This window comes from Oncorhynchus tshawytscha, linkage group LG25 (genome assembly GCF_018296145.1).
Source record: "Oncorhynchus tshawytscha isolate Ot180627B linkage group LG25, Otsh_v2.0, whole genome shotgun sequence".
NCBI classification, from domain to species: Eukaryota; Metazoa; Chordata; class Actinopteri; order Salmoniformes; family Salmonidae; genus Oncorhynchus; species Oncorhynchus tshawytscha.
Window position 1 is genome coordinate 38,532,940 of NC_056453.1, and position 14,768 is coordinate 38,547,707.

The 14,768-nt window shown below is 46.0% G+C and overlaps 1 protein-coding gene across 4 annotated transcripts in view; it reads left to right on the plus strand.

Annotated features, from left to right (window-relative positions):
* LOC112235941 (brain-specific angiogenesis inhibitor 1-associated protein 2) overlaps positions 1-14,768 on the plus strand; it is a 116,085-nt gene that overhangs the window by 51,670 nt on the left and 49,647 nt on the right. For 2 of the 4 annotated variants that reach the window (XM_024404491.2, XM_024404490.2), the window contains exons 4-5: positions 12,653-12,664; positions 13,231-13,292. In XM_024404491.2, coding sequence (XP_024260259.1) covers positions 12,653-12,664; positions 13,231-13,292 — 74 coding nt within the window. The remainder of the gene's footprint in view (positions 1-12,652; positions 12,665-13,230; positions 13,293-14,768) is intronic. The other 2 variants (XM_024404493.2, XM_024404492.2) reach the window with 1 other exon arrangement.

Consider the following 14,768-nt stretch of genomic DNA (forward strand, 5'->3'; position numbering starts at 1 on the left):
AGCGTTCTCTCAACCCTTCTCTGCCGTCAGTCTGTGAAACTCATATACTCATGTCTGTAAGCTGAACATTTTTCAGTCATTTTTTTGTTTTGTAAGACTGGGAGGGTGGGAGAGAATTCACAGCTTGTCTGTGCTTCATAGCTGGTATGTGTGAAATCCACAAGCTTTGGCGATTTAGTTCTGTGATGTTTTTTCTTCCAATGCAGCAGTAAGTGATGCTGTGTCAATATGCTTTAAACAGCCTGCTGGACTTTGTCAAATATGTCCTTGAGCTGGTGTGCCACCCATCCTTAGTACTGGTGTTACTCTGCCAGATAGTGACTTAATGAACCTGTTAATATGGTAGACTACTGGGCTCTGTGGTACTATACCACTGGCATATATATATATATATACATACACACACACACACACACACACACACACCCCAGTGGTATAGTACCACAGAGCCCAGTAGTCTACCATATTAACAGGTTCATTATGTCACTATCTGGCATATATATATATATATATTACACCTCCATGCCAACCAGTGAAGAGGAAAGGACGCAATGACCGACCTCTGTTCTGAATCACATAAAAGCCAATTACAAGCTATTTAAGAGCACCATGTACCCACTCCAGCACCAGCCTTATTTTACACTGGTTTTCCCTCATTCTGAGTAGACCCTGAGTCTTCTCTGGGAGGACCGTTATCTGTGATGCTGAGTCTTTCACATCAGCCTGTCCTCTCTGAGATTTACTCTCAATCTCACCCAGCTCTTGGTGTGAATCTAACTGTTACCTCACTGTCACAGACATTTCTGACTCTTTTCCCTCGGTCTCATCTCAGACACTCATTCTCAGTTTCCCCAATTTGAGAATTAGCTAGCATTTTACATTGTAGTCATTTAGCAGATGCTCTTATCCAGAGCAGTTTACAGTTAGTGCATTCATCTTAAGATAGCTAGGTGAGACAACCACATCTCAGGTATGGTAAGTACTTTTTTTCTCAATAGAGTAGCTATCAGCAAAGCCAGTGTTTTGGGGGAAACCACTGGCTTTGTTCACAAAAGTGACGGGGAGGGATCTGGTGTCCTAGTGCCAGGGGGCAGCGCTTTCCACCATTTGAGGTTCCAGGACAGAGAAGAGCTTGGACTGGGCTGAGCCACAAACATAATCCTTAACAATAATACTCTAATACTCTACTAATGTCTCTGGGTTTCGCTCTGTGGGACTAGAACCTGCGTCTGGAACAGTGTGTGTGTGTGTGTGTGTGTGTGTGTGTGTGTGTGTGTGGGTGTGTGTTGCATGCCTGGTAATGATATGCTAGGCCTACTGTGTGTGTGTGTTTCATGCCTGGTAATGATATGCTAGGCCTACTGTGTGTTCAGTCACTACTGCTAGGAAGAACACTAGACTCTACTTTTAGGTTATACGTCCTGTCTAGGGAAAAACACTAGGCTCTGGTATTAGGTTATACATCCTGTCTAGGAAACACACTAGGCTCTGGTATTAGGTTATACATCCTGTCTAGGAAACACACTAGGCTCTGGTATTAGGTTATACATCCTGTCTAGGAAACACACTAGGCTCTGGTATTAGGTTATACATCCTGTCTAGGAAACACACTAGGCTCTAGTATTAGGTTATACATCCTGTCTAGGGAACACACTAGGCTCTAGTATTAGGTTATACATCCTGTCTAGGGAAGAACACACTAGGCTCTGGTATTAGGTTATACATCCTGTCTAGGGAAGAACACATAGGCCTGTCTAGGTTATACATCCTGGGGAACACACTAGGCTCTGGTATTAGGTTATACATCCTGTCTAGGGAACACACTAGGCTCTGGTATTAGGTTATACATCCTGTCTAGGGAAGAACACACTAGGCTCTAGTATTAGGTTATACATCCTGTCTAGGGAACACACTAGGCTCTAGTATTAGGTTATACGTCCTGTCTAGGGAAGAACACACTAGGCTCTAGTATTAGGTTATACATCCTGTCTAGGGGAACACACTAGGCTCTGGTATTAGGTTATACATCCTGTCTAGGGAACACACTAGGCTCTGGTATTAGGTTATACATCCTGTCTAGGGAAGAACACACTAGGCTCTGGTATTAGGTTATACATCCTGTCTAGGGAAGAACACACTAGGCTCTGGTATTAGGTTATACATCCTGTCTAGGGAAGAACACACTAGGCTCTGGTATTAGGTTATACATCCTGTCTAGGGAAGAACACACTAGGCTCTGGTATTAGGTTATACATCCTGTCTAGGGAAGAACACACTAGGCTCTGGTATTAGGTTATACATCCTGTCTAGGGAAGAACACACTAGGCTCTGGTATTAGGTTATACATCCTGTCTTCTCTCGCCGGGTAGTAACCTTTTCCTGTTTTTGATGCAGAGGTAAAAGTTTAGAGCGTTAAACGACAACAAAATATTTCCCCTACATGTCTAGTTTTTCAAGACACTGACTCCTGAGCCGTGAACTGCGTCCATCCTTTTCTCCAGAGATGGTATTTTGTCGTTCACGCATTTATAAACAGTTATTTGTGTGTCTTCCAAATACACTTTTTTTCTTTCTGTAATTATATTTTTCACTCGTCACTAGATTCTGAGAGCAATGAATGACAAACCGCTCCACGACCCCCTAGAATGACTGACAAACCGCTCCACGACCCCCTAGAATGACTGACAAACCGCTCCACGACCCCCTAGAATGACTGACAAACCTAGAATGCTCCACGACCCCCTAGAATGACTGACAAACCGCTCCACGACCCCCTGACAAACGACCCCTAGAATGAATGACAAACCGCTCCACGACCCCTAGAATGACTGACAAACCGCTCCACGACCCCCTAGAATGACTGACAAACCCCCTAGAATGACTGACAAACCGCTCCACGACCCCCTAGAAATGACTGACAAACCGCTCCACGACCCCCTAGAATGACCAAACCGCTCCACCCCCTAGAATGACTGACAAACCGCTCCACGACCCCCTAGAATGACTGACAAACCCCCTAGAATGACTGACAAACCGCTCCACGACCCCCTAGAATGAATGACAAACCGCGACCCCCTAGAATGACGACAAACCGCTCCCCCCTAGAATGAATGACAAACCGCGACCCCCTAGAATGACCAAACGACCCCCTAGAATGACTGACAACCGCTCCACGACCCCCTAGAATGAATGACAAACCGCTCCCACCCCCTAGAATGACTGACAAACCCCCTAGAATGACTGACAAACCGCTCCACGACCCCTAGAATGACTGACAAACCGCTCCACGACCCCCTAGAATGACTGACAAACCGACCCCCTAGAATGACTGACAAACCGCTCCACCCCCTAGAATGACTGACAAACCGCTCCTAGAATGACTGACAAACCCCCCTAGAATGACTGACAAACCGCTCCACGACCCCCTAGAATGACTGACAAACCGCTCCACGACCCCCTAGAATGACTGACCGCTCCCCCCTAGAATGACTGACAAACGACCCCCTAGAATGCTCCACGACCCCCCCCCTAGAATGACTGACAAACCGCTCCTAGAATGACTGACAAACCGACCCCCTAGAATGAATGACAAACCGCTCCACGACCCCCTAGAATGACTGACAAACCGCTCCACGACCCCCCTAGAATGAATGACAAACCGCTCCACGACCCCCTAGAATGACTGACAAACCGCTCCACGACCCCCTAGAATGACTGACAAACCGCTCCACGACCCCCAAACCGACCCCCTAGAATGAATGACAAACCGCTCCACGACCCCCTAGAATGACTGACAAACCGCTCCACGACCCCCTAGAATGACTGACAAACCGCTCCAAACCGACCCCCTAGAATGACTGACAAACCGCTCCACGACCGCTCCCCCCTAGAATGACTGACAAACCGCTCCAAACGACGACCCCCTAGAATGACTGACAAACCGCTCCAAACCGCTCCACGACCCCCTAGAATGACTGACAAACCGCTCCACGACCCCCTAGAATGACTGACAAACCGCTCTGACAAACCGACCCCCTAGAATGACTGACAAACCGCTGACTGACAAACCGCTCCACGACCCCTAGAATGACTGACAAACCGCTCCACGACCCCCTAGAATGACTGACAAACCGCTCCCACCCCCGACCCCCTAGAATGACTGACAAACCGCTCCACGACCCCTAGAATGACTGACAAACCGCTCCACGACCCCCTAGAATGACTGACAAACCGCTCCACGACCCCCTAGAATGACTGACAAACCGCTCCAAACCGACCCCCCCCCTAGAATGACTGACAAACCGCTCCACGACCCCCTAGAATGACTGACAAACCGCTCCCGACCCCCTAGAATGACTGACAAACCGCTCCTGACAAACGACCCCTAGAATGAATGACAAACCGCTCCACGACCCCCCTGACAAACCGCTCCACGACCCCCTAGAATGACTGACAAACCGCTCCACGACCCCCTAGAATGACTGACAAACCGCTCCACGACCCCCTAGAATGACTGACAAACCGCTCCACGACCCCCTAGAATGACTGACAAACCGCTCCACGACCCCCTAGAATGACTGACAAACCGCTCCGCTCCACCCCCGACCCCCTAGAATGACTGACAAACCACCTAGAATGAATGACAAACCGCTCCACGACCCCTAGAATGACTGACAAACCGCTCCACCCCCTAGAATGACTGACCCCCTAGAATGACTGACAAACCGCTCCACGACCCCCTAGAATGAATGACAAACCGCTCCTAGAATGACGACAAACCGCTCCACGACCACCTAGAATGACCCCCTAGAATGAATGACAAAGAAGCCAATTTACATCTTGTTGGAAGGGGAAAATAGAAAACTACAAATATGATTTTTGTGATTTACTAGGCTCTTGAGGGGACATCTTAAGAATCTAATCGATCGCAGTGGACAAGACAAATGACCTAATCCCTGTACAGTGCACCTACCTCTTACCAAATGCCTATGTTCCAGTTTCAGCCTTTATTTAACTAGGCAAGTCGGTTAAGAACAAATTCTTATTTACAATGACAGCCTACACCGGCCAAACCCGTACGATGCTGGGTCAATTGTGCGCCGCCCTATGGGACTCCCGATCACAGCCCGGATGTGATACAGCCTGGATTCGAACCAGGGATTGTAGTGACACCTCTTGCACTCCAAAGCAGTGCCTTAGACCGCTGCGCCACTCGGGGAGCCCATTGCACAACAACGTTAAACCCAACAACGCAGATATCAATGTAGAACTAAATATAGCATGAGGTAGAACAAAATTCAATACCATACTATATACTGGGTCAGTTCAATACCATACTATATACTGGGTCAGTTCAATACCATACTATATACTGGGTCAGTTCAATACCATACTATATACTGGGTCAGTTCAATACCATACTATATACTGGGTCAGTTCAATACCATACTATATACTGGGTCAGTTCAATACCATACTATATACTGGGTCAGTTCAATACCATACTATATACTGGGTCAGTTCAATACCATACTATATACTGGGTCAGTTCAATACCATACTGTATACTGGGTCAGTTCAATACCATACTGTATACTGGGTCAGTTCAATACCATACTGTATACTGGGTCAGTTCAATACCATACTGTATACTGGGTCAGTTCAATACCATACTGTATACTGGGTCAGTTCAATACCATACTGTATACTGGGTCAGTTCAATACCATACTGTATACTGGGTCAGTTCAATACCATACTATATACTGGGTCAGATCAACAACATACTATATACTGGGTCAGATCAACAACATACTATATACTGGGTCAGTTCAATACCATACTATATACTGGGTCAGATCAACAACATACTATATACTGGGTCAGTTCAATACCATACTATATACTGGGTCAGATCAACAACATACTATATACTGGGTCAGATCAACAACATACTATATACTGGGTCAGTTCAATACCATACTATATACTGGGTCAGTTCAATACCATACTATATACTGGGTCAGATCAACAACATACTATATACTGGGTCAGATCAACAACATACTATATACTGGGTCAGATCAACAACATACTATATACTGGGTCAGTTCAATACCATACTATATACTGGGTCAGATCAATACCATACTATATACTGGGTCAGATCAACAACATACTATATACTGGGTCAGTTCAATACCATACTATATACTGGGTCAGTTCAATACCATACTATATACTGGGTCAGATCAACAACATACTATATACTGGGTCAGTTCAATACCATACTATATACTGGGTCAATTTCAATACCTTATCTACAATGTGCAGTCATACTGGTGTGATGGGAGAATATGTATAGGGGTAAGGTGACTAGGCATCAGGATGTGAGTGTGCATAGAGACGGTGCAAAATGTAAATACAAGGGTCAACTCAGATGGCTAACAAAATGGCTACTAGGACCATTTAAACGGAACAAAAATATAAACCGAACATGCAACAATTTGAAATATTTTAGTAAGTTACAGTTCATATAAGGGAACCAGTCAATTGAAATTAAATCCTTAATCTATGGATTTCACATGACTGGGCAGGGGTGCAGCCATGCGTGGGCCTGGGAAGGCATAGGCCCACCCACTTTGGGAGCCAAGCTCACCCACTGGATAGCCAGACCCAGCCAATCAGAATACAGACAGAAATACTCCTCAGTTTCATCCGCTGTCTGGGTGGCTGGTCTCAGACGATCCCGCAGGTGAAGAAGCTGGATGTGGAGGTGCTGGGCTGGCTTGGTTACACTTTCGTCTGCTGTTGTGTGGCCAGTTGGACTTACTGCCAAATTCTCTAAAATGACGTTGGAGGTGGCTTATGACAAATGAATATTAAAGATCTGGCAACAGCTCTACTACGACGGAGATATGAGTAGTTCTGTTCTATACATTTCATTGGCTGATGGATGATCGTTGTTGTTTTCTCATGCCAAGCTCCATCAACTTGAGACATCTGAATTGTGTTCTATGACACAACTGCACATTTTAGTCGCCTTTTTATTGTATCCCACAAGGTGCACCTGTGTAATCATCATGCTGTTTAATCAGCTTCTTGATATGCCATACCTGTCAGTCAGGAGGAGAAACCCTCACTAACAGGGATGTAAACAAATTTGTGCACAACATTTGAGAGAAATAAGCTTCTTTTTTTTGTGCGTATGGGACATTTCTTGGATCTTTTATTACAGTTCATGAAACATGGGACCAATGCTTTACATGTTGGGTTTATATTTTTGTTCAGTATAGTTAGCTATTTAGCAGCCATATGGTTTTGGGGATAGAAGCGTTTCAGGAGCCTGTTGGTGTCAGACTTGATGCACCGGTACCGCCTGCTGTGCAGAAGCAGAGAGAACATCTGTCTTTGGTGGCTGGAGTCTTTAATGATTTCCCTTCCTTTGACACCACCTGGTATACACGGAGTCTACAAAACATTAAGAACACCTGCTCTTTCCATGACATAGACTGACCGGGTCATTCCAGGTGAAAACTATGATCACTTTTTTTTTGAAGTGTTAAATCCACTTCTATCAGTGTAGATGAAGGGGAGGAGACAGGTTAAATAGACAATTGAGAAACGGATTGTGTTCGTGTTCCATTCAGAGGGTGAATGGGAAAGACCAAATATTTTAAGTGCCTTTTGAATGGGGTATGGTAGTAGATGCCAGGCGCACCGGTTTGTGTCAAGAACTGCAACGCTCCTGGGTTTTTCATGCTCAACAGTTTCCTGTGTGTATCAAGAATGTTCCACCACCCAAAAGACATCCAGCCAACTTGACACAACTGTGGGAAGCACTGGAGTCAATATGGGCCAGCATCCCTGTGGAACTGAGGCTGTTCTGAGGGTAAAAGGAGAGGGGAGGGGGTACAACGCAATATTAGGAAGGTGTTCCTAATGTTTTGTATACTCCGTGTAGAGGTCTTGGATGGTCCTGGTCAAAAGTAGTGCATTATATAGGAAATAAGATGTCCTCTCAGGGCGTGTGGTCCCAAATGGCAGGACAAAGCAGCTGGGGGCATTAATCGTGTTAATTGTCTTTTTTTTTTAAACATGGGGCTCCACTAAGACCACATAACAATACGCTTTAGTCTCTCTAAGCTTCAGATGTTGTTATCTGGGCTGATTATGGTTAAGAAGCTTAGGTTCCCTGCTGGGACAGGAGAGAGAAACAGGCAGACCAATATTTCAGATGTCAGGATGGAGGAGCATTAGATTAGACATTCACAAACATAGGCACATAGCTGCGGGAAGTCATTTTGGGGTGCTGTGATTTATTTATTTTTGCAGAGAAAGAAATGCCCTCGCTGAAGACGTCTATATCGGTCTGTTAATACAGGACTAGTAAAGGCCCGGTGCACTGCTTTTATGAAGAAACATGTTATTTATTTGAGTGTTGACCAGCATTTGTAACTTCAGTCTGCTAATTATCTCTACAAAACAGTTATTCTGATAATACTTGTGGAATATAAAAAATATTTGCTTGATATGTTTTCCTGTTTTCTTGAAATATTTTGCAAATGTAACTTATTTCTATGAAAAATTGAAATGGTCTATTCATTCCTTTTCCATTTTAGTAGACGCTCTTGTCCAGAGCAACTTACAGTAGTGAGTGAGTACATGTTTCATACTGGTCACCTGTGGGAATCAAACCCACAACCCTGCCATTGCAAGTACCATACTCTACCAAATGAGCCACATCATCACAAACTGCTTGATGGCTGAATGTATTCAATTACTGGATTGGTCATTGTTTTCTTCAGGGTGTTGAAGGTCTACAGGTACAAACCAAGATGACTGGCTTATGTACAGTACATTTTCCATGAAGTGGTTTGTAAGGATGGTAATATTTTCTGTTATTTGATCAAGCAAAATATTTAATTTGATGTGGATGTTTTGTATTTTTGTCCATAATTTTTTTTGCCAAATTGGAGATGCTGAAAATGTTTTTGCACATACTGCAAACATCTATAATCGGTCTGATAATACTTGTAAAAGCCCAGGGCACTACTTTTGTGAGAAAATAAATAAATAATAATTAATAAACATTATTCAGATTTTTCAGGGTGTGCAGCAACACCACTACTTCCCACAGCTATGATGTGCATCTGCTTGAACACGCACTCACACACACACACACACACACTCCCACACACACACACACCACACACACACACACACACACACACACACACACACACTCCCTCACACACACACACACACACACACACTCCCACACACACACACACACTCCCACACACACACACACTCCCACACACACACACACACACTCCCACACACACACACACAGACAGACAGTCCTCTTCATGTGATGTAGTCACATTGTTCAAAGCATGGCGCTGTTATATCCTACCTCCCCTTCATTTTGTTCCCGCCCACTAATCTAGTTAATCGTGTCGCTGTATTTTATCCCTAGATGGACAGTGGTATTAGCATGGTGGGAGGAGGAGGAGGAGGAAGGTGGTTGATGGATGGACAGTGGTATTAGCATGGAGGAAGGTGGAGGAGGAGGAGGAGGAAGGTGGTTGATGGATGGACAGTGGTATTAGCATGGAGGAAGGTGGAGGAGGAGGAGGAGGAAGGTGGTTGATGGATGGACAGTGGTATTAGCATGGAGGAAGGTGGAGGAGGAGGAGGAGGAAGGTGGTTGATGGATGGACAGTGGTATTAGCATGGTGGGAGGAGGAGGAGGAAGGTGGTTGATGGATGGACAGTGGTATTAGCATGGAGGAAGGTGGAGGAGGAGGAGGAGGAAGGTGGTTGATGGATGGACAGTGGTATTAGCATGGAGGGGTGGAGGAGGAGGAAGGTGGAGGAAGGTGGTTGATGGATGGAAGTGGTTGATGGATGGAGGACAGTGGTATTAGGAATGGTGGTTGATGGATGGACAGTGGAGCATGGTGGAGGAGGAGGAGGAAGGTGGAGGAGGAGGAAGGGAAGGTTGATGGATGGACAGTGGTATTAGCATGGTGGGAGGAGGAGGAGGAAGGTGGAGGAGGAGGAGGAAGGTGGAGGAGGAGGAAGGTGGTTGATGGATGGACAGTGGTATTAGCATGGTGGGGGAGGAGGAGGAGGAGGAAGGTGGAAGGTGGAGGAGGAGGAAGGTGGTTGATGGATGGACAGTGGTATTAGCATGGTGGGAGGAGGAGGAAGGTGGAGGAGGAGGAAGGTGGTTGATGGATGGACAGTGGTATTAGCATGGTGGGAGGAGGAAGGTGGAGGAGGAAGGTGGTTGATGGATGGACAGTGGTATTAGCATGGTGGGAGGAGGAGGAGGAAGGTGGTGGTTGATGGATGGACAGTGGTATTAGTATGGTGGGAGGAGGAGGAGGAAGGTGGTTGATGGATGGACAGTGGTATTAGCATGGTGGGAGGAGGAGGAGGAGGAAAGTGGTTTATGGATGGGCAGTGGTATTAGCATGGTGGGAGGAGGGTTGAGGAAGGAGGGTGGGAGGGTTGAGGAAGGAGGGTGGAGGGTTGAGGAAGGAGGGTGGAGGGTTGAGGAAGGAGGGTGGAGGGTTGAGGAAGGAGGGTGGAGGGTTGAGGAAGGAGGGTGGAGGGTTGAGGAAGGAGGGTTGAGGAAGGAGGGTGGAGGGGAGGAAGGAGGGTTGAGGAAAGGAGGGTTGAGGAAGGAGGGTGGAGGAAGGAGGGTGGAGGAAGGAGGGTGGAGGAAGGAGGGTGAGGAAGGAGGGTGGAGGAAGGTTGAGGAAGGAGGGTGAGGAAGGAGGGTGGTGGGTGGTGGGTTGAGGAAGGAGGGTGGTGGGTTGAGGAAGGAGGGTGGTGGAAGGAGGGTGGTGGGTGGACAGTGTGTGATCTGGTGGTCTCAGTGTGATGAATCAGCACTGTCCTCCTTGGCATGGAACCAGACCTATAAATGGTGCTAATTTACAGGTGTGTGTGTGTGTGTGTGTGTGTGTGTGTGTGTGCGCACTTTGTGTGTATTTGTGCGTGTCCAATATGGAAAAATGTTGTGCTATGTTGCTCACTGATTGAGTTCAGTAAATGTGTCGATTCAGTGGAGACATATTGAGATACATTGTCATATTCCCCTCGACAGCGAGGCCAGGGGTTCTTCATCGATTTGATGAGATGGAGAGTGCTTTGGAAGCCAGCCAAAACCCAGACTGAGAGGTTGGAAGCTGACGCCGACATATTTATCTACCTCACTGTGTCCAGCCTCAGGCAGTGGAATAACCACTGCTATGTACCTACCCTGGCTTTCATAGGCATTCTGGATGGATTGAGGGGAGGGAGGCAGGCCTCTGTAGGACTTTCACTGTCCTTTTGTCAGGGGGATTGTACTGTACTGGCTATGCTTCTGTGTGTCCCCATCTGTGTGTACATCTGTGTGTGGCTGGTTGGTTAAAGATTACGTGTGTGTACTGTGCAGCTAACAATGTAATCGCTTCCCAAATAATCTCCTACCATTTTTGTGTACTTTTACCAGTTTTGCATGCTGTTTCTGTGGATTTTAACACCTGAATCCGGTCCAGGCCTTGTTGGAAGGTTCCCATCCTTCCCTTCTCCTACATCCCCTTTTCACTTAGTCAGCCTTACCACTTCCTTACCTTACCACTTCCTGATAAGCCTCTTTATGCTGTGATGTCATTAAAGAAAGACCCTTCTAGAATGTTCCCCTTAGTTCTATAGGAAGTATCAACCTATCCCCTTGGTTCTATAGGAAGTATCAACCTATCCCCTTGGTTCTATAGGAAGTATCAACCTATCCCCTTGGTTCTATAGGAAGTATCAACCTATCCCCTTGGTTCTATAGGAAGTATCAACCTATCCCCTTGGTTCTACCCTCACCTCCTCTCCTTCCCCACCTGTTTCATAACCCCAGTCACTGACCTGTGAAAGACTCTTGAGTGACCACATACATCATAAAATGGTTCAGGGCAGCGTACTACACACAGCGAGTAGGATGAGGTTAGATATTACTCCTTTTTAATTGACATAGTGGATAGTCAATTAATTCCAATAAATCATTGTGTGTGTGTGTGTGTGTGTGTGTGTGTGTGTGGTGGGTAACCCATCGTGTGTGGGTGTAACCCATCGTGTGTCTCATTCCTATATCTGGGGAACCAATTTGGAAACAGGTCTCTTATCTGGGGTAGTTTGATCTGTCTGTCTCTCCAGGTCTCTTCTCTGGGGTAGTTTGATCTGTCTGTCTCTTCTCTGAGGTAGTTTGATCTGTCTGTCTCTCCAGGTCTCTTCTCTGGGGTAGTTTGATCTGTCTGTCTCTCCAGGTCTCTTCTCTGGGGTAGTTTGATCTGTCTGTCTCTCCAGGTCTCTTCTCTGGGGTAGTTTGATCTGTCTGTCTCTTCTCTGAGGTAGTTTGATCTGTCTGTCTCTCCAGGTCTCTTCTCTGGGGTAGTTTGATCTGTCTGTCTCTCCAGGTCTCTTCTCTGGGGTAGTTTGATCTGTCTGTCTCTCCAGGTCTCTTCTCTGGGGTAGTTTGATCTGTCTGTCTCTCCAGGTCTCTTCTCTGGGGTAGTTTGATCTGTCTGTCTCTCCAGGTCTCTTCAGTCTGTCGCTCAAACTATATATTTTTGTTCCTTTTTTTTTTACAATGCATTGCATATTCAGAAGAGGCAGCATGTAGGTATCTTAAAACGAACACATTTAATCTCCCTGGCTGCATGAATCACCTTTTTTTTTATTCTCTCTTATCTTTTTGTTTTTAGGCTTTTCTCTCGGTTCTGCTTTTTGTTTGGAGTATTTCTGTGTTTTATTTAGTGCAGAGCACTCTCTTTCTCTCTTAGTATAAAAGATTGACTAATTCCCCTGTGGAACTAATTTTGATTTGTTTATCTCATATGGAGTATTTGTATATTCTCAATACTATTAATATAAAGCTAATATTATCATTGATACTTTGATTTACATGCTCTGTTTCTGTTGTCTTCTTGTTCTACTCTTTTTCAGTGTTTTTCACTTCTGTTTTGCTCGTGACTTGACTGACGTTCCATCCTGTTCATTATTCCTCTTCCTCCTCCTTCCTCGTCTCCCTCTTCCTCCTCCTCCTCCCTCGTCTCCCTCCCTCCACCAGTCTTCTGTGTTTTTGTTTGGCTGCATGGTCTTGTTTGCACGTTGATGTAGCTTTCAGTGACACCTTGGAAGATTTAATAGAATTCTCTCTCTTTCTCTCCCGGTCTTCTCTTTAGGGGATGTACTGTTTCAGATGGCTGAGGTCCACAGGCAGATCCAGATGCAGCTTGAAGATATGGTGAGGAGACTGGATGATGAGGATGACTTGGTATTAGGATATTGAATTAGAATTTTATATATATATATATATATATATAATTTGTAATGCACAAATGTAATCATTGAATTCATAAATTGAACTTGTTTCATTTTGTTATTATTATAGCATTTAAAATTATATTTCAGTTTGATTGAATATTCAAATGAAACATGGATATATTTAATTTCAATCTGGTAGATATTGCATTCATTGTCTGTGTATCAAGTTTAAAAACTGTCATTTGAAGTTTATCAACGTTTCTCATATTCAACTTTTCAGATGCATTCAATTTCAGTTTTCAAATGTAGTTCTTTAAATTCAGACTCAAAACCAGAGACATCATCCTGGTACTTTGCCAGCCAGGAGAGGTAAACCCAAGCTACTGGCAGTTTCTGAAGGGTCATGTTGAATTTATTTTCTCCCTAATGAATTTGGCTCTATCGTTTGAACTGTTTTAGCTATAAGCTATTATAACCCCATTCCTGAAAGCTAAGACCGTCTGGAACATGGATTTGCTTACTGATCCCTTCTATGATGATCACAGGCTACGCAGGACCAGCTAAGTGCTGACCACACTGCCCCTGTTACAGGACCAGCTAAGTGCTGACCACACTGCCCCTGTTACAGGACCAGCTAAGTGCTGACCACACTGCCCCTGTTACAGGACCAGCTACATGCTGACCACACTGCTCGTGTTACAGGACCAGCTACATGCTGACCACACTGCCCCTGTTACAGGACCAGCTAAGTGCTGACCACACTGCCCCTGTTACAGGACCAGCTACATGCTGACCACACTGCCCCTGTTACAGGACCAGCAGTGCTGACCACACTGCCCCTGTTACAGGACCAGCAGTGCTGACCACACTGCCCCTGTTACAGGACCAGCTAAGTGCTGACCCCACTGCCCCTGTTACAGGACCAGCTAAGTGCTGACCACACTGCCCCTGTTACAGGACCAGCTAAGTGCTGACCACACTGCCCCTGTTACAGGACCAGCTAAGTGCTGACCACACTGCCCCTGTTACAGGACCAGCTAAGTGCTGACCACACTGCCCCTGTTACAGGACCAGCTAAGTGCTGACCCCACTGCCCCTGTTACAGGACCAGCTAAGTGCTGACCCCACTGCCCCTGTTACAGGACCAGCTAAGTGCTGACCCCACTGCCCCTGTTACAGGACCAGCTAAGTGCTGACCACACTGCCCCTGTTACAGGACCAGCTAAGTGCTGACCACACTGCCCCTGTTACAGGACCAGCTACGTGCTGACCACACTGCCCCTGTTACAGGACCAGCTACGTGCTGACCACACTGCCCCTGTTACAGGACCAGCTAAGTGCTGACCACACTGCCCCTGTTACAGGACCAGCTAAGTGCTGACCACACTGCCCCTGTTACAGGACCAGCAGTGCTGACCACACTGCCCCTGTTACAGGACCAGCTAAGTGCTGACCA